Source organism: Pygocentrus nattereri, chromosome 13 (assembly GCF_015220715.1).
Source record: "Pygocentrus nattereri isolate fPygNat1 chromosome 13, fPygNat1.pri, whole genome shotgun sequence".
Taxonomy (NCBI): domain Eukaryota; kingdom Metazoa; phylum Chordata; class Actinopteri; order Characiformes; family Serrasalmidae; genus Pygocentrus; species Pygocentrus nattereri.
The window spans coordinates 23,329,621-23,355,115 of NC_051223.1; the positions used below are offsets into that span (position 1 = coordinate 23,329,621).

General features: G+C 40.4%; 1 protein-coding gene across 4 annotated transcripts in view; it reads left to right on the forward strand.

Moving 5' to 3' along the window:
* ndst2b (N-deacetylase/N-sulfotransferase (heparan glucosaminyl) 2b) overlaps nucleotides 1-25,495 on the forward strand; it is a 77,629-nt gene that overhangs the window by 42,996 nt on the left and 9,138 nt on the right. For 2 of the 4 annotated variants that reach the window (XM_017681631.2, XM_017681630.2), the window contains exons 3-5: nucleotides 20,813-22,182; nucleotides 23,860-23,947; nucleotides 24,884-25,038. In XM_017681631.2, the coding sequence (XP_017537120.1) occupies nucleotides 21,160-22,182; nucleotides 23,860-23,947; nucleotides 24,884-25,038 (1,266 nt within the window). In that variant the 5' untranslated portion in view covers nucleotides 20,813-21,159. The remainder of the gene's footprint in view (nucleotides 1-20,812; nucleotides 22,183-23,859; nucleotides 23,948-24,883; nucleotides 25,039-25,495) is intronic. The other 2 variants (XM_017681633.2, XM_017681632.2) reach the window with 1 other exon arrangement.

The following is a 25,495-nucleotide window of genomic DNA, read 5'->3' on the forward strand; positions in this document are numbered from 1 at the left end:
ACGTGTTATAGCTGAGATGGGAAGTACATTCATTAGTTGTGATTTATAAACTTAGTTTCTTATCTAAAATGATACCTGGGAGTCTACAATGTGTTCCAAATTATTATGCAGTTCACTAAAATGAGAATTTAAGTTTGAGTTGTTGTTGTTTTTTTTTTTTGATAAATTGTTAGCTTTTTAGATGGTCTTCCAGGTGATCTTGTTTAAAGGGAGCCTTGCTTAATAATTTGAAACAATCTCTTTAAGTAAGTCACAGTCTCATGCCAGTCTCATGCAATATGGGGAGAAAGAAAGATCTTTCTGAAGATAAAGTGAGATAATGGGTCCCTTTAGAGTCCCAGAGGGTGTTAAAATAACCTCTGCAAGATATGTGGAGTTTCTAACTGACCATTTTCTGCCATTGTATAAAAAGCAGAATTGAGCCAGTAATTTTCACACGGGGCAATGTACCAGCCATGCTGTAAAAATCACCACTGACTCCTTGATTGCTGTGGCCACCATCTTTCCCTGACCTCAATCCTATTGAGAACCCGTGGAACATCCTTAAAAGGAAAATCTATCTATAAGGGTGGGCATCAGTATATCTCAAAACAACTGATGGAAGCAATACTGGCATCCTCAAATAAGATGCAGGCAGAAATTATACATGGATGTAGTTCAGTGGAGTAGAGAATGGTTAAGTAATCTCAAAGAATGGCTCATATCAACATGTAACTTGGTCTGTAAATATAATTGTTGACTAGCTTTTATTTTTTGGATAAGGTCACTTACTGTGGTAAATGAGTTTCCTTTTACTTTAAATGCCACATTTTATTTAATGGGTTTTTTTTTGTTGATAATTTTATGATTTTAAAATGCCAGTTTGGCCCATTTTGAAAAGCACATAACATTTTTATATATATACTTTGACTGATAGAAAATACTGAACATGTTGGCGTGTTTCATATGTTTATTTAGCTTACACAGTCTGACTGTAAAGAAAATGGGAATCAAAATCAGCAAAAAAAGATCATGAGTGGTGCATCACTGCTAACTAGACAGCAAAAGGTTGAAAAGATCATGTTTGGATTTTGTTCCGTGCCTCCTCCTGTGTGCAGTTTTTTTGCCCTGATATAGAATTTTTTTGTAATAAGTTAACTAGTTTTGACCTCCTGCTTGCTTTTCACAGCAGACATCTTGGACTACAGCTTAATCTCTTTTGCATTTCCGTATTCTAATGAACTTTCTTCAGCTGACAACCCACTTACATTTGCTTTATTCAACTTGATTCATGCCAAAAGACTTCAATATCTTTGCAACTGAAATTAAGACCAAGATTATACCTGAACATCAAAAATAAAATTCCATTAAAAGTCCATTAACTTGATTTAGCATCTGATCCAAGGTTATTTTTATTTTTGTTTAGTTTTGTAATCATATTTAACAACTAAAGAAAATCTAAAATGCACTATATGGACAAAAGTATTGGGACACCTACACATTACACCTACAGGAGATTTTAAGACAATAGGCATTAATATGGAGTTGATCCCCCCTGTGTCGCTTTAACACCTTCCACTTTTCTGGGAAGCTTTCTACAAGCTTTTGGAGTGTGGGGAATATTTGCCCATTCATTCAGAAGAGCATTGCTCAGGTCAGACACTGATGTTTGACGAAAGGGCCTGGCTCACAATCTCTGCTCTAGTTCATTCCAAAAGTATTTGATGGGGCTCAGGTCCGGGCTCTGTGTGGGCCAATCAAGTTCTTTCATACCATACTCACCCAGCCATGCCTTTATGGACCTTGCTTTGTGCAGTGGGGTGCAGTCATGCTGGAGCTAGGGCAGCCCCTGAAAAACAACCACATATTATTATCCCTCCTCCACCAAACTTTACAGTTGGCACAGTGCACTCAGGCAGGTAATGGCATTCACCAAACCCAGAACCCACATAGAGATGCATGATTTTTCACTTCACAGAATGTTTCCACTGCTACAGATTCCAGTGCTTTACACCACTCCATCCGATGTTTGGCATAATGCTTGGTGATGTAAGGCATGCAAGCAGCTGCTTGTCCAAACCCATGTCGTGAAGCTCTTGGCGCAGAGTTTTTGTGTTGATGTTGATGTTAATACCAGAGGATGTTTGGAACTCTGCAGTATTGAGTCAGCAGAGTGCTGGTGACTTTGACTCAAGAAACTGACTTGTTGCAACAGTGGCATCCTATTACAGTACCACACTCAAAATTAGTGAGCTCTTTAGAGCGACCCATTCTTTCACAAATGTTTGTAAAGGCGGACTGCATGGCTAGGTGCTCGATTTTATACATCTGAAGCACTAAATGAAAAACTTTTGTCCATATTGTCTATTATTATTGGGCCAATAGTAAAAAAGAAATGAACAATATAATGACAGATGTCAATATTGCTTCCTAACCCTAACAAGATAAAGGTGAGTGTATTTAAAGCCCACAGCAGCTTCTCCGAGCCTGGCAAAAATGATACTAAATGTTGTTTTATGTCCCGAAGCCATTTGTCATCTGTCATGGGACGCTGTTGGAATTTAGTAAATATTACAAGCTGTTCACGCTATCAGTTTGAGCTGAGAAGTTGTGGAACTTCTCTGATTTGTAGGCCGAGACTGCGGCATCACCTGAAGCATCTGGCAGAGCGAGGAGCACCATAGGCAGTGCACACAGAAAGCCAGCTAGTCTCTATGCTAGATTAATGACTAACACCTAAGAGACCTTCTATTTCATTTCAGGAGGTTCTGCAATGGACATCGATTATATTTAGTGTTTGTGGTTTTAAAAAACTGTCATTTTTATTTTTATTATAGTAAGCAATAACATTTTTTATTGCTAGTTTTCGTTTTAGTAATAGTTTTCTTAAATATGTTGTAGGACTACAGTGGAGCACTCCTTATTTACAAGGGTTTATAGTGCATGGCGCACTAATGAAGGCTTTTTAGCTGCAGTGCGCTGGTTTTCAGCCATTTTTATATCTATTTTATATCTGCTGGATTGAAAGCCCAGGATCCTGGAAAATAGCGAGCCACAGGGAAATGCCACTCCTCGGTCAGTCTTCACAATCCTTTATCTACATATTCAGCTCTACATATTCCATTCAGCTGTAAGGTCTCACCGTACGGATTGCATTGAAATTGAGTGACCTTGTACATCTCAGTCTCTACAAGGTCAAGTTACCTGTGATGATTATTTCTGTTTCCCTGACCCACATCACATTCATTGCCTTAATCATCAGTTGATGTCATGTATTTGGATGTATTCTAAGACCTAAATCTAAACCTTACAAGCCCTTTTCATCTGAGCGTGACAGTTCACTAATGTCCCCTCACTAGTTCCAAGGCCTTACCGAACTAGTGAGTGGTGGAGCTGTGGGCCTGTCATGAATATTTCAGTGTTTCACTCAATTGAACTTACTACCCTGGCATAATAGCTATTATGAATGCAGTTATCTGCTCACCTGCCAAAAAAATCATCCAGTGAGTTTTGGGTGGAAGGCCATTTCAGGGCAGGTTCTTGTAAGGAAAAGCATGGGCAAAAGCATTAACAAAGCAAGCGCAGGCTAAAAATTCTTTTAATAAAAGTGATTGTTTACATATATTCACACTGGAATATGTGCACAGGCTGCTGGTGTAAAATGCCACAGCTAAAAGTCCTTCTAAGAGAAAGCTGCTGTGAATGCTAGAGCAGATGACTTGGAACTTACATCTGTGATTTGGTTTAATGAATGAGTTCATTTTTCATTTCCATCAAATTCTGCTTTATTCACTGTGACAGTGTTCCTTGAGATATTGCATCAGATATTCTCTAGGCTTTTGGGGGCCGTTAACACACACCACTTCAACCACATTAATAAGTCAGTTAGGCATTTCTAAGGATGTGCATACAGTGAACGAGCTCATTCCAAATGGGTCAAGCTGATTTTGTGCCTGTCTCTCTCTCAGTAGGACAAAATGTCTAATTTTTCACAAAGACAGAGAACTCATACTGCCCTGTTGCCAGAGCGCCCCTCAGTGTTGTCATGGCGACAGACTTAACACTGCTCCCATGACTCCAGTAATGTGTTAGCATCCAGCCTTGCATATGTGATGCCCATCCCCCTCTTTGCTGTAGTTTGATGCTTGCTGTTCAAAAGGCACCATTAACACTGGACTTCATGTCCGGTCAGCTACATCATTGCTTCAGGCATACATACAGTATAGTACATCAAGCTGAACTATTGAACCAAGTTATTGGATGCTGACTACTGCCAACTGATCTATGCATTATTAGCAGCTGCTTTGAAATTTTAAGTATAACCAGCATCAGGACCAGCACTGACACCAGTACAGATCCTGAACGATGCTGTTTCTGATATCTTCTATTAAATTAAGTACAAATCTCTATAAAATATTAGTTAAGTAGTTAGTTAAGATTATGTACCTGCAGACAATGTGTATAATGTACATTATATAATGTACATGATAAACACTAAATACTTAATTAAAACTTGCTACTGAATTACAGGATTTTGTTATAAGGTATAGTATTTCTCTGTAACTAATTCAGTCAATACCATAAGTATCCAGTTTTCAATAAGCAAACTTAATTATATATTTTTATCACCAGTAGTGGGCTAGATGTCCCTCTAGCTTCAGTAGGGGCTGGACATTTCTCCAGTGAGTAAAGGGAGGACACATTTGTTTGGCCTTTTACAAATTGCTGTGTGCTGTGTTAACAAATACTCTACAAACAAGAGTCGGTGTTTAACAGGCGATGAGGCAGGAGGCAGTGGGGAGTGTTTGTTAGAAAACCTTTTGAGCGTTTATGGAGCGTTCAAAGACTCTGCTAAAGTCAACCTGTGAGACTGGCTTCAGGCCACTGCTGAAACATAGAGGCATGAAGAGGCAAGGGTGTAATTTTAGATAAATTAATATAGCACTCTAACTGAGAACTGTTCTTTAGTTACAAGAGTAAGGAGTGGATGCCCAGACCTGCTGGTGTGTTCTAGCTATTTAAGGGGTTAAATCGTGATGAAATCATGCATACCCTGAAGTGTCCTTTGTAACACATGGATAAAATAGAACATGCTAAAACACACCAATAGTTCAATGAATGAATGATTTATTATTTACAGTAATTGCAAGTCTAATCATGTAGTATTTTTTCCTGCATTTCATAGATTTTCCCTGTATATTTGTTGTAGATTCAGCTGAGAGGGAGAGAGAAAGAGAGAGGGACTCATTTTCCTGTTATAGCTGCAGTGAGGAGAGCGTGACTCTATTCTCATTGATCTGATCTTGCTGCAGAATGTATCATATGAATTGGCTGTTGTCCACTGTTGGAGAGAGAGCTCTGTGGAGTAAGGCATAATCCACACCTCCACCCAGATCAAGGCTGACCGGTGGAAAAGTGTCTCTCCTTTTGTTCTTCTCCTCTCAGAGCTGCTCTGGGAGGCTAAGGCCGCACTTCTTTTGTCGCCTCTGGATCTGGGAGATGTAAGGCTGCGGGCATATGGAGGTGTGGGGCTTGACATTTGTCAGTGGAGTTGGATGAAAATCGGAGCCGACACACGTGTTCCCAGTCTGGCATTTCAAAAGTGTGTAGGGAAAGGTGATGGTTTGGCAGAGCTGCTGGTTTAACATACCAAGGCTCTGGGTCTGCAGAGTGTTTTTGCTTATAGTGTTTTAGATCAGAGGTTAGGGCAAACAATTTAACCTAAAACAGAACTAGTGTGAACAAAAGTGTAGTGAAATGATTTGATTAGCTTTCACAGTACACACTAAAATTATATATCCTCACAAATTAAGGATGCTCAACATATCGGCAGTCAGTACATCATTTGATGTTGAATGGGATCATTTAATTAATTGTGTCAATGTGATATGGGAATTATGGCCAAAAATTGTAACATCCTTATTTTAGTGACCTGTTTTAGCTTGCGCATTTTTTTTTTTTTTTTTTTTTGTAATCACTGTTGGTGAGACTTTCCTCTCTTGTAAACTGCCACAATTTGGATAGTGTAGGGGATAATAACACCACCCGAGATACAAGAGACTGGGGTTTGGTTCCCTCTGCAGATAACCGCAACACTGCTATACCGATGGAATGTCATAGTAAATGTCTAAATACTCACAGTATTTATGAACTAAATCATTCAATATTCCACCTTTTGACGATTAATCTTGTTTGCACTATATATATATTAGTGTAAGCTTGTTTCAAAATGGGGAAACAAAAAAACAATTTTTCAGTTATGTATATAGATTGGTATTGACCATAGTCACTATCATGTGGACACAGGAACTCCATATTAGTGCGTCCCTGAAGAGAAATCATTTTTCTGTGTCATTGTACCACCTACAAATCAGATTAGAGCTGGAAGTGTGACGTGTGACAATAAACGTGCTGGTGTGAGTCACGCTGTTTGCAAACTTGGTGTACAATCAGTGCTATTGCATTAGATGATATAATTAATAGAATACAGCTAAAACCATCCTCCACAATGCATGTTGTCACATTTTTACATTGTGATATATAGTGTCATGATGTATTGTTACAGCAGTGATGTAATAGTATTGCTGACCAGTGCTGTTAAAAGAGGATCACAATAATCCTAGAAGCTGTGATGTCTGTAACAGAAATAAGGAATTTTATAGTAGAGGTAAATCTACAATGGTACATTTCCCAGTAAATAACTCTGAATGACTGTTTACATCTTAATGATTTAATTATGCAATCATTTTAAAAAGCCAGTGGAATTCCCACTGAAAGGATGATTTATATCCTATATAGTACAGTATAAATGTAGTTTAAAGATTTTTAATAAGGGTTTTGAGCATGGGGTGAAGTTTAAAGCTACACTCAACTGTCAGTGACATTTATCTCTCACTCTCCTCCATGGGGCAAAGGCCAACTCCCAAACTGGAAGAGATGGAGAAATATCAGCTAAATTTTTGAAGAAAAGTCTCTTGGGTTTGATCATCAGGATCTGCTCATGACACATGGCCTGATGTAAAAGACCATGGGGAGATATTGTGTCCATCCTGTCCACTCCCCAGTAGCAGCATAGGGACAGTTCCTACTGAGCCCAGGCCTTTTAATTGACAGCGTCTGCCTGTAGCCTTATTTCTCGACAGCGGGAGTCTTCAGTCTGAGCCCTGTATGCAGGCATCATTTCATTAAGATACAATTACAGCTTGTCCACTGTATTGATGGAGCATTTTTTTTTATGTCCTGTCTTCTAGCTCTATGGCTTTCTACCATATTCAGGGTCATTTCTCCAGGGCTCTCTCTGAAACATGTCTTTATAAGAGGCTCTTGAGTTGGAGGCAAGAAGTCATAAATGAGAGAGAGAAAAGGTTCATTTGACCTTTCACTGCAGGTTTGGCTTTCACTGGAGTTTGGTTGTCTGCTGGAAATGAGGAGTGACTGTATCTGCACATCTCTGTCCTTTGGGTTTTTGGTGTGATTTTTGCATGACATCTTGTTTGATATTCATAACAGTTACATAACTTCGCACCTACCACTAAGCTTTTGTCAGTGCTGGGGGTTATTGCTGTTCAAGATAAATAAGAAATTGAATATTTTGTTATTACTAATCTGTTTTAGAATCACTCAAACATTAATAACATATCAGACAGTCCAACCTATTATGCAAGTAGACTATTTTATCTGAGATTGTTTACATTGTGTGCCAACACAGCATCTATTCTTTAATTTTCCTTTTTTTTTTGCAAAACAGTTTGCAAAAATAATAAACTGTAATTAATATATGAACCAGAATAACTCTTTATTATTTTGCACTGATTCACTGTAGTGTAAGATCAAATAGGTAGCAGGGATGGCAATGACAATGGTGGAGAAAAAAGCCTGTGCTGTTCTGCGTATGCATGAAATTTGACTGGATGCTTGCTGTCTCAGTAGCCCGTAGTTCATGCCAACTCGAGTGCATGCTGACTTTAAAGCAGAATGAGAGTACTAAAGGAGAAGAAATTCTGAAATTCCTGTAAACATACAAAGGTTCTGTTTTTCACTCAAGTTGTTGTGCTGTAAATATTTTCTTGTAATGGAAAAAAAAAACATAGTAAATTGCAAAATAGAAGAATTTTCAACAGTGATCTCAGTCTTTTGGACACTGAATGTCATTAGGTGAGCAAAGACCATTCCACCATTGTGGCCGAGTTGTTGCTCAGTGGCTTTTGGCTCCACTTTTCATTGATGCTTCCTGTTTACTAAAGCAGATTGCTACCTAGCACCAGAGGAGTGTCTCTAAAAGTGTTCAATAGCCTTTAGACGGCTGCAGTTGTCGTTTGTATGGGCGTCCAAACAGTTCACTTAAACTTCCTTTCAAGTTTGTTTCTTTGATTGTGCCTTATCTAGTAGTGATGCAGTCCCACATGATGGTCAGCTGCAAATCATGTAAAATCCTGGGAAGCAAAGAGGAAGCAAAGATTCAATAAATTAAGGCACACATCCTATGTTTCCTTCTTTGCAATAAACAGATTAGAAGCCCTCATCAAAGTTTAAGGCTCTTCACTGCCCTCCGGTGGAGTATAGAGTTCAGATGTATCATAGTTCTTCAATATGAGAATGTGTAGAGTTGGAGAGAATCAGATTTGCTTATTAAAATCCTAAATTTCCACATCCGGTAGAAGATTTTTGCTGAAACAACATCAAATACAAACACTTGTGCATATGTGCTGCATATACTCTTTCTCATATTTTAATCCTGTAGCCTGTAGCATTCTCACCTTAAATCGGAGAAAGTGAACCTTCCTTCAAAAATGCCTTCATATGACAAAACTCTCATTTGAATCTTGTGATGAATGGCTTCAGATCCGAAACCCCTGATCTAGTTCAGCTCTGTTAACTGGCCTATTTGAGACTCTGCCCCAGTGCTCTTTAGCATTCAGGGCTGCTGCAGTCTGGGCCTTCCTCCTCCCCTTTGTCTTCAAAGGAAATCAATTTCCCTGAATGGAGGAGAGGGCTTGGCATCTGGATGGAGAAGGGGAAAAAATAGCTTATGGCCAAATGATCCTCTGGTGTAATCAAACCATCTCAAAGTGAACTTTCTGCAACTGTGGCATCGATCCTCCCATATACGCCGGTGCGCTAGCAGATGAATGATGCTTTCAGACATAGTTTTGAAAACGGAGTCGTTAAAAGTCCGTTCATATAAGCAGTTGATGTTCTGTTCTAGGCCTGCTTTTCTCGCTATCTTCTCTTCTTTCATATATTCTCTTCCTCGAAAAGCCGCCACGTGTTGTTTCTGTGAGTTTACTCACAGACAGAATTTAAATTTGAATGGCATGTAAGAGTATCATTTTCCCTACTTGAAGTGCAGCTCATAGCCCTCAGATGTGGTTATGGGATTGTATGAGAGCGAGGCTTAAAAATGCTTCACCATGAATGTTATTGCTACATTCAGCCCAGTTAACACTGTCGCCAATTATAAAGCTTGACATGTGAGGCTGTTTAAATGGTTGCCATGAAACAAGCTGTTTAAAACTCCCCAAAACTTTATCACCCCTTAAGCTTTCTCATGTAAAGCCTCTTGGAAGGGATAACGCACAGACAACAGTCAAGTAGTAGGCTTGCTTTTAGTTATCCATGTTGTTGCTTTTTTACATTTATTTATTTTATTTGATCTTTTTACACCATTTGTGAAGAGCTGCTGCCCTTGCTTCATAATGAATAGACCAATAAAAGTGATTCAAAATTACTGGAATCTGGTTCAACATTTTCTGCTTTGTTTTGGAAATAAAAGCTTTTGTACGACTTTTTTGTATGATCTGTAACCCAAGCTATAGGAAGGTGTTAGACACATACTTTTACTTCATCATTTTGATTCGCAAACAATGTGTCTCTGTCTTTTCTCATCAGTCTTAATGTATCCATTTCCTAAGAGGATTACCAGCCCGGATTCCTTCATTTCCTTCTTTCCTTTCATCACGGTCATCAGCTTCTCTTCTCTCTCTGGTGTACAGTAGTCATAGTATTAGTCTATAAACGATCAGTCCGGGCGCTCTACAGTGCTCGCCTCCATTTCTTCCCATTGTGAAGAGCTGTAAATGTAGTGTATGTGTGGCAATTCAGAAACACAAAAGAACACTTGTATAGGCTTTTATTTGGGCCTCTGAAGTTAAACTTTCATGGCATCGCTCAAATTGAATACTGTGTAGAAACTCGACCTTCTCCCCCAGTCTCCCCCTGCTCTTTCCAAAAATCCATGATTTATGATTTATGTTATGAATCATTCCAGCATTTGATTAACAGTACTGATAGTTAGACAAGCATGGGATTATGGGACTGCTTTACTTACATGATCCATTCCCAAAGCATGGATTCATGACTGGAACAGTTATTGCACTTTTTTTTCTCTTCTGTGTCTTGTAGAGGAGCGTACGCCATAGCCCTGTGCAAGAAAAAGAGAAAATACAGATTCAAGTAGGATTTTGTTTTTGGTGAGCTTCTCATTCCCATCGTCAATAAATTTTAACAACTATCTTCCTAACTAACTACATTTCTCAGGATTTACCCTGAAAACTGTTTTTTTTCCTGATTACTGCCCTGTGTGTATGTCACAGAATTAAAACCTATTATAATTACCCTCATGGTGATTGTAACACCACACAATTTTGAAGAGAAAACCCAGTGGTCCTCACCAAATGGTGTGTATTTTAGCTCTATTCACGTGGTCAGTTTTGTTGTTACACTGATCATAGTTATTCTGATGTATACATTTTAACATTTAGGCGTATTTTAACATTTAGGTTGGAAAGCTAATCTGGTTTAAACAACAGAACTGTGTTTAAATAATGTTTGCAGCAATTAAATTTTTCCAGCAAGTGTTACAACTAGATTCTGTATTGAGTCTGTTACAGTTAACCCCACCAGTAAGTTTTAACATTTGCACTCACACCACTTTTAGCCAGATTTTTCAGACAGTAGGTGCTTGAGACAAAGATTTGTTTTTATTTGTAGCCATGATATGATAGAGACGTGCGCTGGAACTCAAGTACGAGATGCCAGTGTCTGGGCACTGAAGACTCCATTTGAGTATTTGTTACGTTTTATTGTGGAAGGCATTCAGACTAACAACTCTGGAAATGTAAAGGTTTTGCCAGTATGTGTGCCTGAACATCAAAGTGTTGCGAAGGGCACGTTGTTAAGAGCGTTGGCTGAGAAGCAGAGATAGCATGGCTTTATTATTAACAAATCCTAGCTACTGCACATTGTCTACTGAGGAGAAAAGACCTTGTGTCGAATACATTGAGTCCTCATCGGCACCCAACATGACACTCGCTGGCTCTGTTAGCTCACTGGCTTTTCTGTTGTTCTGTGAAATGTACATTTATTCTTCATTTATTCAGTGCAGTATTAATCTATCAGTGATTAATTTGTCCATTTGTGCCTCTTTACTGCCACTGTAACTCTTACATTTTTCCAATCTTAAAACTAACCCGTTACAGCTGTGTCCTCCCAGCAAAAGGAGTCACTGACATTGTTTCCTATCAAAGAGACACAAACTACCAAATCACACCTTATGAATCCTTATGAATTTCCTCCTCGTGTATCTAAAATGCCTAAAGGAGATGTTTGTGTTGATTAGATAGAAGATAATCCACTTGCATGCAGAAGTGGAAAAAACTTGAGTTTCCAAAACAGGAAGTTGAACAAGTATTTATAGACATTGAGCAAAGGGACCATCTGTTGACCATCAGATAAACATTATTGAAAGCTTTCATCTTTCAGAGATGGGATAAAATCAAGCTCCATTCTTGTCTCAGACCTGAAAACTTGCACAGGTTTTTCTGTCCATCCTTTCACTCAAATGGATCTGAAAGGATGTGTAGCTGTGAAGAGGATATTACTGAGAAATGGACAAAAAAAAGAGGACAATCTGCAGTAAAAGACTGATACAGTACATCAGACATGGGGGGAGGGGTAGATTCTGTAGACTGTTGAATTTAATGTTGAATGTAATTGAGATTACAAGCATAGTGAGAAGCAGAAAATGCTGTCTGTCTGTCTGTCTGTCTGTCTGTCTGTCTGTCTGTCTGTCTGTCTGTCTGTCTGTCTGTCTGTCGCTCTCTCGCTCTCCCTCTCCCCCTCTCCCTCCCTCCCCCTCTCCTTTTCCCTCTCCCTCTGTCTCTCCCTCTCTCTCTCCCTCTGTCATGTCTCTGCCTCACTTTCTCCACGGCCGGCATGCTCAGACCTGTTATAGATATGCCTTAGAAATGGCAGTTCATAACAGTAGGTTGTTGTAGGCTCCCCTCACTGTGAAGGGACTACAGGGATGTCTGTTTGAGCTCTAGGCCTCACTAATAAACTGTCTTCCACTGCAAGGTTTTCTGCCGTCCTCTGTGTGCCACCCTCAGAGCCAGACACTAGGCAAAAGCAGCAGGGATGCAATTCGTCTCCTATACCTTCATCCTCGAATAAACCTAGCCTGAAAAATGAGAGATGGAGGGAACAAGGGAACAAGGCACGAAAGTAGCTGCCAGTATCTCCTAAGTGATATCCCTGCCCTAAAAGAAGCCACCTTTGCAACACTACAAATAAGAGTCACATGATTAAAATTCATTTTCCATACTTAACTCTTAGAATTTGTTGTTTTATCTGGTGAGAACAAAAGTTTGTGGTCTCATTTATTTTTCATTCATCGCTTATTCAAACACATGGGGGGAGATGCATGTATGAGAGAGCGAGAGAGCTAGAGCAACAGAGCGAGAGAGAAATGCATGTAAGAAGGAGTACGAGAAAGCAGTGACAGTGAATGAGAATGAGAAAGAGGAAGAGAATATGCATGTATTTAACCTGGCTGCTGTCAGAGGATGGAGGGCTCTGTCAGTTCCTCCTCACGCAGTGCCACTTACCATAATCTGACTCTATATGTCAAAACATTTCCTCTTCCCTGGAGAGTAAAGACTCACAGCAGCCCTGAGAAGAAGGCTTCTCCTCATTAGAGCCCACATCTCTGCTGCTGCACCAGCAGCAAACCATTCTCTCTCACTTACACACACACAGAAACACACACCATGACTAAGGGCTTTGCAAACCAATCAGCTGAACCTTGCGAAGGCAGATGAAAGTGTTGAGAGAAGGAGATAAAGAGAGGCAGGAAAAGACAGAGATGGGTAGCATAAGAGAGGGAAGGAAGGGAGGAAGCAAGGCAGCGTGAGTTTAGGTTATCAAGGAATAATGAACACAGCACGTCCATGCAGCGATATCAAAGCTGGTTTCTACATGTACCAACGTCAGTGTTAGTGTCTGTTACATTGACCTGGAATGTGCTCCAGTCCCCTGAGGGCACTAACCTGCTTTCACACAGTGCCAATACTTCTATCACCATTAAAACAACACACATTACCTCATTCGTTCTTCCTCTGCAGTGTATTTGCAGAAATGTCAGAAATTAGAAATCTTAGATGGTAAACTGGCAGTTTGGTGAAAATGAAGATGCATCATTCTCTTTGCTCCCCAAATGTAGTTACTCAGACAAGACGACATGCCTGGTGTTTAGTTATTGCTAATTGCTAACTTTTGGCTAATTCATTACATGCTTGCCTCATACTGCACTGTTCACTATTAAATCATAGTAGTAGCCATGTCAAAGTCATTGTTGGTGTTTTTATGGTGTATATAGCTCTGTGTAAAAGTCAGAGACCACCGTTTTTGTTTTTTTCAGAACCATCATTAAGATTTATTTGGTTAGTTGTTTGTGTGAATGTGTCTCTTTGATAGGAAACAATGTCCGTGACTCATTTGGGAACAGTTTTTGATGGGAAGATCACAGCTGTAACTGTGTCTGGGTATAAGATTGGAAGCACAGAGGAGTTATAGTGGCAGTAGAGGGTATGAAAATAAAGAGTGGATAAACTAAATACTGATAGATTTGATGTTATACTGAATAAATTGAGAATAAATGGTTATTTATTTATTATTAATAACCTGATAACCTGATGGTTATCAGGTTATTTCATGCAAATAACCTGAAGCCTAAATTTTGTCCACATTCATTGGCCTTTAATTTTTCACCAAACTATTGCTTTAAGTATAAAAGTGCTCAATCATGTCCTCTACAGTGTTCAGGATGTATTTACACTCAGGCTACGTTTAGTCCATATCACCTCCCACTTTAAAACCAGCCCTGCCTCCACTGTAAGACTGAGTTAAGCACTGAAACATGGGTGAGCGTGGGACTCTGTGCGAGGTGCTGCATCCAAATCAGTTTTAGCTGAACCGTGATGGAGAGTGGTGTCCCAAGGGTCCTTCAGCAGCAGGCTATCTGTTGCTATGCCAGCGTGTCCCTGGGCAGACCTGAGGCCAAGGTCGTAAAACGGTTCACTCTGAGTTTTCTAATGGCATTACGCAGCTTGGAGCAGGAGTCTTCATCCACTCATCTCCCAGAGCATTACAGCTATCAGTCAAGGAGAAATGGGCAGCAAAGAGAGACCCTGAACTCCTGTCAGCTCTGGTTTGGAAAATGCTCTCTCTCACAGACATAAAAACACAAACTGTTATTAGAGCTGTCAGTTCTCATTCCAACAAAGAAAAAACTGACAGTCCATCTCAATCTCTTTCACAGTCATAAACAAAACACACTGATGTAGAGACACGAGAAAAGCTGATCTTCATTCCATGATGTAAACAGATATCAAACCCACTGGTTTAGTCCTTAGAAGTCTAGAGTTATCATGGTTTTGCTATGCACTGTTAGAAATTAAGGTACCATGCAGGTACATGATTCTTTCATCAAGGTACAAACTGTGTAAACGTTCCCTCAATTTACAACAGCAGTTTTAAAGTCCAGTTGTGTACCTTAAGTTTTTCCTAGTGGAAAAAATAGATATTTGTATCTTTTCATAAACTAATATTTTAAAACAGAACCATTTAATAAAAGCCTGGAGATGAGTCGGGGTGTGTGGAGTCAGTACAACTTGGAAAATATCATTTCAGTAGATTATACAGATTATACAGTTCCCTGACTAAAGGTACAGAGATGTACTTCTGAGGGTACCACCCCAGTGACGAGAAGGGTACTGCCCCAGTCACAGTGTTGTACCTTTTTTTTTTCTTTTCCTGAGAGTGTACTATTTAAATGTCACATTCTGTTTAGACAGGTTTGAGTCTGCATTTCTGTTGTGGTTCAGCTTGTTTCCGTGTCATACATATGACAGTGCACAACGATTTATTGTTCATCAAATTTGAATCAATGTAATTTATGCCTTGAATAAGAGAATAATATGCCTTGAACAAAAGTTTAGATTCTGCAGTTTTAATGTGTTTGAATAAGCCACTTTCGCATCCCTCTCTCTTCCTCCCTCATTCCTCTTCTCTCTCCTTCTCTTCCTCCTCTCTCCCTCCCTCTCTCTCTCCCTCTCCCTCCCTCCCTCCCTCTTTCTCTCTCCCTCCTTTCTTCTCTCTTATCTCATATGGGGTCCCTCATACATGCACCTCTTTCTCTTTGCTTGTTTCTCATGCTCCTTTTCGTTTTTTCTGCTCCTCTTTCTGTCTCATCTTTTTCTATATCTTTCACTCACACATATGCACACTCTGTCTTGCTCACACACTCTTACACTCACACACTCACTCTTATTCACACAATCTCGCCCAGTCTCTTATTCAAACTCACATACACACTCACAAATACACTCTCACTATCACAATCTCACACACACATACACATTCACTGTCCTTTACTCACATTTTCACACTTGCACTTACACTTGCACTGTTGCGCTCACACTCTCAGAATCACACACACGCACATACTCTTACATTCATACATGCGCACACGCACACACATTCTCTCACTTTTTTTACACAATCTTTTACTCACTCTCACTCTCTCACACACTATAACACACTTTTGCACACACTCCCTCACTCTGTCACTCACTACCACACTATCACACACTATCACACTGACTCACACTTTCTTTTACATACTCTCACACTCTATTTCAACTCTTTCTTTGTGTCTTGCTCTTTGTTCCTGCTTACATACACCTCTCTCTCTGTCTCACTCTTTTTCTCTCCACATTCTTGCTCTGCCTCTTTCTCACAGTTAATTCTCCCTCAGCTTTCCTCTTCCTCCGTCTCTCTTTTGTCACCTCTGCGTTCTCTCTCTTTACAGTTAAAGTTCGGAGATGGATCTCTGAGCTAATGAAGTGCTATTTAACTCGGATCCTCCATTGTTAAATATTTATCCTTGGCTAATGAGAGAGATTATCTTTGAGCGGCTCTGTTCCAAGGAAGACAAAGAGGCAGCAATAAACCTCCCTCCTCAGAGGACGGCATCTTCCATTGTTCTCATCCCATCGTTCAGCCGGTCTCTTTCCACCCCAGCCACCTGTGTCACGTCATTGGCCTGCTTTCACTAAGAGTCTTTCACAGGCTCTGAAAGGCTGCTGTATCTGGAGGGTAAACACATGCCACCATTGTCCAAATATTCTGCTGTACATCAAACAGGCTTAAGTGAAGAGCACGTCAGAGCCTTGCATCCAGAGGTTAATGAGCTGTTGAAGGCTTACAGCTTAATGTTAGACTGAGTTTAAAGCTGGAACTTGCTGGAGAAGTTGTCAATATATGGATTTCGTCCAAATTATCTTTGATCAAGTTCCAGGTGTGATCTTTATTTTTTCCTCTGCATTGACATAATAAATAAAAATAAGAGTCTATCAGCCAACACACTTTGTTTGTGTATTCGTCTGGATGGTTATAGTGAAAAGTGCAGAACTGAATGCAGCTGATGATCTAAAGCACCAGTGCCTCAGACTCAGTGGCCAGGGGGGGGTGGGGGGTAAAGCATAATGGGTCCCTGAGTGCTGGTTGTCCCAGTCATTTTTTTAGCTTGTTTTATTTGAAGAATGTAATCATTGTACAGCACTTCATCATTTTGTTGTATAGCAGACACTCGCTGTAGCCTATAGTGCTATCAAGACACCGCGCATTTGATTGTTATTGTTATGATAGTTTGTCACAGAGCAGCCTGACTGATTAAATTCTAAATCTGTGCAGGATTGAACAAGTGAACTCTGAAGAAGTTGTACTGATTTATGATACAGGTACACCAAGTAGGCCTGTGAGTTATGTTGTGTGTGGACTCACAGGTCTACATGTGATCTCATAAAAAAAAACAAAAAAAAAACATGTCTGTAGGCAGCATGTCAAACTTTGGGTGTTGGATTGCGTCAGAATTCGCTGCAAAACCAAAACTCTACCCAATTTGTCTAGTCTGTGCTCCTTTAACATCCGGAGTAATCAATACCACAATCAAAGCAAGCAAACTAGCAAGCAAAATGCTATTGTTAGCTAATGGAACTATTATCCAAAGCAAGAAGTTATTATATTATATGTTATTGTTTAAAACTTGAAATTTGTTCTTTCAACATAGAACTCATGCCTATTTTGAGATTTTGGGGAACTTCAGCCATGCTGGTTTAAGGTACATCTATGGGCAAACAACCAGTGTGTTGTTCATTAGGCAGGTGCACCATCTCGCTCTGCTATGAGCTCAGAATTCACATTGGATTGGATTGAAAATTATATATCCAGTTTACTCCCTGCCAAATAATTCTACAGTCCCACCGCCATCTAGCCAAAACTTCTCATGCTTGTCTCTAGGTCACGTCCAGCCCCATGAGACCACAATAAGCATTGTTAATGGGAAAGATAATAAATACATACCAAGCATTTAATGTTGGAGCAAAACTTTGCATTTCTATTTATTTTGTTTTTGTGTATTTATAATTTTTTTTACATCTGCTCTTTACATTGGGGGGAACTTCCATGATTGGGTTAGAAGAAATAGTCCAAACTGACTTGTCATGAAATCAGTTTACAGATTTAACCCTAACTATTCTCTTTAAAAATGTGAAAACTTTTTTTTTCCCTTATCATGTAGTGTTACCATTCTGGAGATTTTATATGTGTGGGACAAATATGGACATAAAATTGGTCTGGCCACAGCCTGGGAGCCAGCCCCTCAATCCCCAGCCCATCCTGAGGTCCATGAATGGCATGCCATGTGTTTTTATGAATTACCCTTTTTCTGCCCTTGTAACTACAGTTTGTGAATGAAAGCACATGGCTGCCTCATCCCTGCTGGACTTATCCTCACGTTACCTGAAGATAAAATTTCAGCTAGAGGTCATCTGACACCCTCTCTCCCTCTTTCTATAAAGTAGAGGAGACATTCCACAGTGCCGTCAGCTTCCAGGAGTCGTACAGAGCAGCACCCCTAGGGCCTGTAACAGAGCCTTGGCTGTCTCTGCCTGAGAGAGTGGAACCCTTTCAGACAGGAACGTCACATGGGAGTTAATGGCACCTTACACCAGAGCCAAACGAAGCACTGAGCTGGAATCACCGGAGACGTTTGAGTGCAGCCATGTCTCGACTTACAATTTTAAGATTTTTCTGCGATGGTGCTGCTGTGTTTCAAACCCTGGGCTGAACTGACTCTGTTGTGCTGTGCAAAACTCAGTAGAGCTGCACTGCAGCACTCTAATGCCTCTGTGTGGCCACAAACGGCACTGCAACTTCTCTGAGCGCCAGCAGGCTTTGCTACAGCCACTTAGGGCACCATTCAGCAAAGGCTCCTAAACCAACAAGTTATCAGGCCCTCATCTGAACGTGAGCTAAATCTACTACAGTTATTCTTGGCACCCAAAGCTAATCCATTTAAATGGTGCCCTCTGAACATGCTGAGCAAGCTCACTTTTACCAACCTAATTTGTCATGCTAAGGTTTTTCTTTTATTTATATCAGAGATTAATTTGAGAAATGTCTCATTAACAGAATACCAGCGTCTCAGAGAGAGCTTGTGACTAATGCTGTGGCCTAGGCCAGGCTTATAGAGGCTTTTAAGCAATTTCTTAATAAGGACCTTGATGCAAGTGCTGGCAAAACGTTGCAATTTCTCAATCCCATCTGGTTTGCTTTCAGCATTAGTCTGAATTTAGTCCCAAGACTGCATGTAAGGTGGTGTCCTAGATTGATTTCTTTGGTGTAATGTGCTAAGTAGCTGTCTCTTTCTCTGAAGGCATCAGATTTCACTGAAGGTGGTAGAGTGCATTCTCCCTGTGGGTTCATGCCCTTTCATACAAACGTTAATAAAATGTATTACATACTAAATACGAGCCTCACCTTCATCATTTTTATATGGAATCACAAAATCACAATTTGAAAGAGTTTAAGTTTCAAATCACAAGTGCTGTGATTTAAATTCTGTAGAACATTATTCAACAGTGTTTTAAGCAGGGAAACTTCTGTCAGGCTATGTTCAACATTCAAGCCAAAAGCTTGAAAAATTGATGTGCTGGACTTTGAGGAGCAAAACTGTCTGTAGTCTAATTATTAGAAAATAGTTGCTTTTAAATGCCAAATGCAATGTTGGTCAGAAAAATCGCAATTAGATATTTTCCCGAAAATTTTCATCCTTGCTAAAAATGCCACTCTGCATGAACCTATTTATACTTGATTTGTACATCAAGTGCTCACATTCATTTACTATGAGGTAGGCTCTGTAAAGCCACATGCATGCAGTGTGCACTTTTTCCAGTCACACCTGAAAGACTATATGTGGGAAGATGATTAAGAGATGGTGTGAAGTGAAGCTATATTAAGACTCTGGGCAAAAGCCTCTAGCCATGACAAGTCAGAAGAGGGACATGAGCAGGAGATTTAGTGGTTATAAGGTTGAGGTGAGTGAGTGTAATCTAATGGAAAAATCAGCAGATGGCCCATATTCATTTCTCTATGGGGGGGATCTGAGTGGCCTTGGTTTGTCATCATGTTCTCAGGAGAAATACTGAGGCTTTTAGCTGCAGAGTTTACAGAAAGGTTAGGAAGGTGAAGTACAGTTCAGACCACAATATTACTCCCTACTGAGGTTACTGTGTTTATTGGCCTTTCAGTTATGACAGGATGGCAACTAGTGGCAAACCCAGCCAAGGTACTGCTTAGCAGTGCAAACATCTTAAATCCCAGCTGTAGCATGCACAGGATACACCCTGGACAGGTCGCCAGTCCATCGCAGGGCAGACAGACAGACAGACACAGACAGTCACTCACACACAGGGGCAATTTAGCATGTCCAATTGGCCTGACTGCATGTCTTTTGGACTGTGGGAGGAAACCGGAGAACCCGGATGAAACCCACGCACACACGGGAGAACATGCAAACTCCCCGGCCGGGGAATCAAACCCAGTCGCTGTGAGGCGACAGCGCTACCCACCACGCCACCGTGCCACCCTAGATAATGCTGTATTCTTGCTATATTAGGCAATCTAGGCTCATAATCAAAAGCAAACAGTTATATTTTAACTTTTAGCAGCAGTTTTACCCTACTACAAACTTACAAATACAAAGAATAGACTAATGAGGGGAAATAAATAATAATAAGGAGGAATCATGTAAAAAATGCCAAATCCTATATTATATTTGTGGTATGGATAATGGACTTGTAATGGACAAGTCTAACATGACATTTAAGTCACTCCAGGTATGTAATAACAAGTGTCATGCAGCAACTCTGACTTTATATCTTTTTTTTTTTTTTTTGTGAAATAATCAACTTGTCCAATTCAGGCCACTTTGGTAATTTCCCTGTTCAAGCACACATGATTAAACTCAGTACTTACTTATCAGGTTTACTAGCTGTTTTGCAGCAGGGAAATCACAATACTGTGTTGAGGACTGAAATTGAAAATCCCTTTGCTAGAGCTGTATTATTCCAGATAATACAGCAAGAAATATTTTCTGTCTCCCACATTCTCACCTCTCTTTATGTCTGTCACTCCTATCTTTGTCTATTAACAGGCAGGTTCTATGTATCCTTCACTTCTTCAGTGTACCCATTGCTGAAGCAGACGAATGACCCACTGGAGGAGCTCAACTGAAAAGCAAATGCCAACCAGCATGGACTGACCTGACATCTTCTGAAGCCTGCAGCATTTTTTAAAGCTGTTTCCAGCACTGAAGAAAAGAGAAGGAGAGGAGCGGCGAGTCTGTCGCTGGATATGGGGGCCATGGTCACTTAGACTAAACGGTTGTGTCCTAGGCCAGCTTCAGCCCTATTTCAGCTCTTGTTTTTCTCTTCTCTCACATTTCCCCCTCTCTGGCCACTCTGTCGCAGACTTGTGCCTTCTCTCCTGGCCCTGCTAGCCATGGCTGGTGTAAGGAAGCTGGCCCGGGCTGTCCGGCAGCAGGGCCTCCACCGCTTGGTCCTGGCGCTTATTCTCTTCTGCTTACTCTCCATGGCCTACTTGGCCTACCATGTCAGCGCTGGCCCCAAGATCAAGGAGGCTCCTCCGCTCCCTCTGGGGGACTGCGTGGCCGCTGCTCCGGTGAGTGGCAGCCAGAGGGCGCCTCTCTTTCTGCCTTCACAGATGAGCCAACGACGACAGTCCGTGAAGACGGTGGACACTGCACGCACTGAGCCTGTGGTTCTCCTGTTTGTAGAGAGCATCTATTCCCAGCTGGGCCAGGAGATTGTGGCCATCTTAGAGTCTAGTCGCTTCCGCTACCACACAGAAATCGCACCAGCTAAAGGAGACATGCCCCCACTGGCCTGGAGGGGTAGAGGCCGCTATGTTTTGATCATCTATGAGAACCTGCTCAAGTATGTCAACCTGGACTCCTGGAACCGACAGCTGCTGGACAAGTACTGCCAAGACTATGGTGTGGGCATTATTGGCTTCTACCGTGCCAATGAAAATTCTCCATCCAGTGCCCAGCTCAGAGGCTTCCCACTCTTCCTGCGCTCCAACCTGCCCCTGTGGGATTGCCGCATCAACCCAGCTGCTCCACTCCTCTACATCACCCGTCCCAGTGAACTAGAGCCTGGACCGCTACCTGCAGACAACTGGACCACTTTCCTCTCTAACCACAGCACTTATGAACCCATCCTGCTGGCCAGCCCCAGACCAGCTGAGCCGCCAACACACTCTATCCTGCAGAGGGCGTTGTTAGCTACTGTAATGCAAGACCTAGGCCTTCATGATGGGATCCAGCGTGTGCTCTTTGGTGGGAGTCTGTCTTTCTGGCTGCACAAACTGCTGTTTGTGGATGCAGTGGGCTATTTGACAGGCAGACGACTCAGCCTGTCACTGGACAGATTTCTGCTGGTAGATGTGGATGACATCTTTGTGGGAAAGGAGGGCACACGCATGAAAGTGGCTGATGTGGAGGTGAGACGTTCAATTCATCATACTTTGCAACGTTGCAGCTATTTTGCAGTTAAGCTTGGCCTGCGCTTAGGTGCGTTCACAGGAACAGCCCCCATTGACAAAAACGTTCAATTATTGATTTGCATCATGCAAATTATAGGAAGACATGAGTATTGCCTCAAAAGCATATTCTCAAATAAACATAATCTAAAACCTGTTGGATAATGTGCATTGATACCACGTGTTATACCTTGAATATTGTTGTAGAGAGTGTTCTAGAAGCACAGCTGCTGGTTGAACACAGTCAGTGCTGTAGGCAAATATTATGCCTAAAAAAAGCCCTGACATGTTGCAGCATATATTTTAGGACATTCTCAGACCACAGTGTTATTCTCAGATCACATCAGGCAAAACAAGTTGTTTCAAAAGGCCTCTGGCAAAAATGACTTAGGCTAAGTGGCCACAAAATCTCAAATCGTAAAGTTCATGTGTCATTCACAATTGCGTTCTTCTTCTTATTTTTAATAAGTAGTAAAATAGATTAATTTAATTAAATTAATAGATTAATTTAAATACGTACTAAAGTCTGAAATCCACATCTATCAACCCTCACCTTTCACACAGGTTACCAGCACAGGCCTAAATTAACCTATTAACTGTTTATTCTGTTAATTGACTAACTTTGACGTCCTTCAGTTCTAATCAACTTCCTGTCCAACATACTATTTTTTGTCGATGAAATGACACATATTGCCCCATCACTTCCTATTGTGTATTGCAGTTTGTCCGAAAGACAATGTGGATCATGAGGATTGCAGAGTGCTTTTATATATGGAGCGCTTTTGTTTTTCAGAACCTCATGCATCAAGATTTTTTTCATATGAATGTTGCTGAGTGTTATGGAGTGCTTTTGTTTTTACTATGTGGTGCATCATTTTTCCATAATCGCAGCAGCCCTAATATTTACACTATGAATCTGACTCTGAATTTAGATCCCCTAATAGAAGACGCAATCCCCTGTTGTGTTTTTACTGGAACATTTTTTTTATAGGATGCAACTGCACATTAAAAAAAGAACAATGACCAAATGTCTCCACTAAATAGGTCATCTGCAAAAACATACCCACACTGCATATTTCTTTATTTTAAATTCCCTTTTAGAGCAGCTCATTGGCTGTGCTCTCTCACTCTCCCATGGCAAAAATGAAGCTAATGAATTAGCATGTTTAATGTTGGTTGGGGATCTGTTCTGTCTGTTGCTCGTTGGAGGGGATGATGATTATGGGTGCAAAGGGAGAAGGCTTGCTCTTTTCCTTTCTGTCCCCCACCACCCCCAACTCACTGGAGGCTAGCACCAGGCTAATGAGGCTGGCTTACTTTTTAATATGCCCAGATAAGCTTTCACGGGTGGTTCAGCCTGACCCACCACACTACCCGCTGCTGGGCCCGAGGGCTTACGTCTCTTTTCTTCTCTTTCTTTTCATCCTTACCCCTCAGATCTGTTTTTCCTATGCTATTTTCAGTCCTACTTTTTCCGTAGTCTCACAGTTTTATATAGTTTGAAATGAACCTGGTTATCATATGTTTTGTAACTACCTTTGAATTACTAAATGATCCTAGATAGGAGTCTCTCTTCATATAATGTACTAATTGTAGACTCCCATTCAGTGTGTGATGTAACATGATTGTTCTTTCTAGGCTCTTCTCCAGTCCCAGACCAAACTCCGCTCTCTAGTCCCCAATTTCACCTTCAACCTGGGCTTCTCCGGAAAGTTCTTTCACACAGGTACATTGCGTGGTTACATTTATGTTTGTTACATTCATGAGTGGTTGGTATAGCTTGGTGGGTAACATGGCTGCCCTTCTTACAGCAGACTGGCTGTCTGTTTTTGGTGCAGGCACACCACACTATACGGATAAGAGTCCTTGGGCAAGACTCCTAATACAGTATTTTCTTACATCAGTGTTCAAAAGTTTGGAGTCGTTTTTATTAACAGCTAACAGATAATAAAAGTTCTGTTATTTCATTCAATAATAACAAACATTGAGGAATACTATAAGCTAGACACCAAAAGGTATTTTTAGGTTTTATTCAATATTTAAGATATTTAAGAAAAACAAAAAGTTATTTAATGGTGAATAATGTATTTTCATTTTTAATTTGTAGTAATTTCCTTAAGATGTCTTTCACAAGATTTGATCACTACTTTTCAGATATGTTTATTTATACTGGATGTTTATTTTATTATAACTTTATTCTCAAAGTTATACAGCTTTCTCTGTCATTATGGAATCATCCATAGCTCTGTTCATATTTCTGGAGGTTTCTAACATTTTCTTCTATTTTATTTTTATTTATTTATTATTTTTAATTTTTTTTTTTTTTCTTACAGCTTCCTTTAAATTAGTTGATATCTATTACGTTGTGGACTAGATGCACCATAATAATCATGTATTGTGAATTATACATGTATCTTCAGCATCCTGGTTTTATATTACTGAAAACATTTGTTCTAGTGTACCTCTTATCAAAGTTTTGTTTGCCAAATGCTATAAATGTTAATACAATTTGCAATGCAGTGGAAATATAGGTATTTTCTATCATTATTCCTGTCCTTTGCCTATTCCTTTTCCTCTCTTTCTATTCCTTTTTTTCTTTCCTGCCTGCACCCCCACCTTTATTCTCACCCTCACTGTTCCGTTGTTTGATTGTGCTCTGTAGGTACTGATGAGGAAGATGAAGGAGATGACACTTTGCTCAGACACAGGCAGGAGTTCTGGTGGTTTCCTCACATGTGGAGCCACATGCAGCCCCACCTGTTCCATAACGTCAGTGTGCTTGCAGAACAGATGAGACTTAACAAACAGTTTGCCCAGGTCAGCATCAGTCCCCTTGCACCCAGAACAGCCATCTTACAAGCCACTTCCCCAGCAGTTGATGAAATGCTAGTATTAGTTAGTGATCAATCAAAGCCCTCACTAGATGTCCTTTACCTGTATTACAGTTTCTCACTAGCATTAGAATTTCTGGTTCATGTAATTGCTTAATCTGTGAAAACAGACCTGAAATGGAGGCCTCTTTCTGCAGGCTTGATTCTGATATTTGTAATTAATGTAATCAAATATTTATTCTAACCCTGTTATCAGGTTAACTAAGATGCTGTTGGCTCAGTGTGTGTGAAATGTAGTGATGTGATTGTTGTGATGCTGTATTGAACTAGCAAGCAATGAGAGGTGAAATGTGCTCTCATAAAGACCTTCATAATGAGATAAATGGACACCACAACTGCAGCTGTCTGGGTATCAAAAAGTGTGTACAAGTGCTACAATAAAA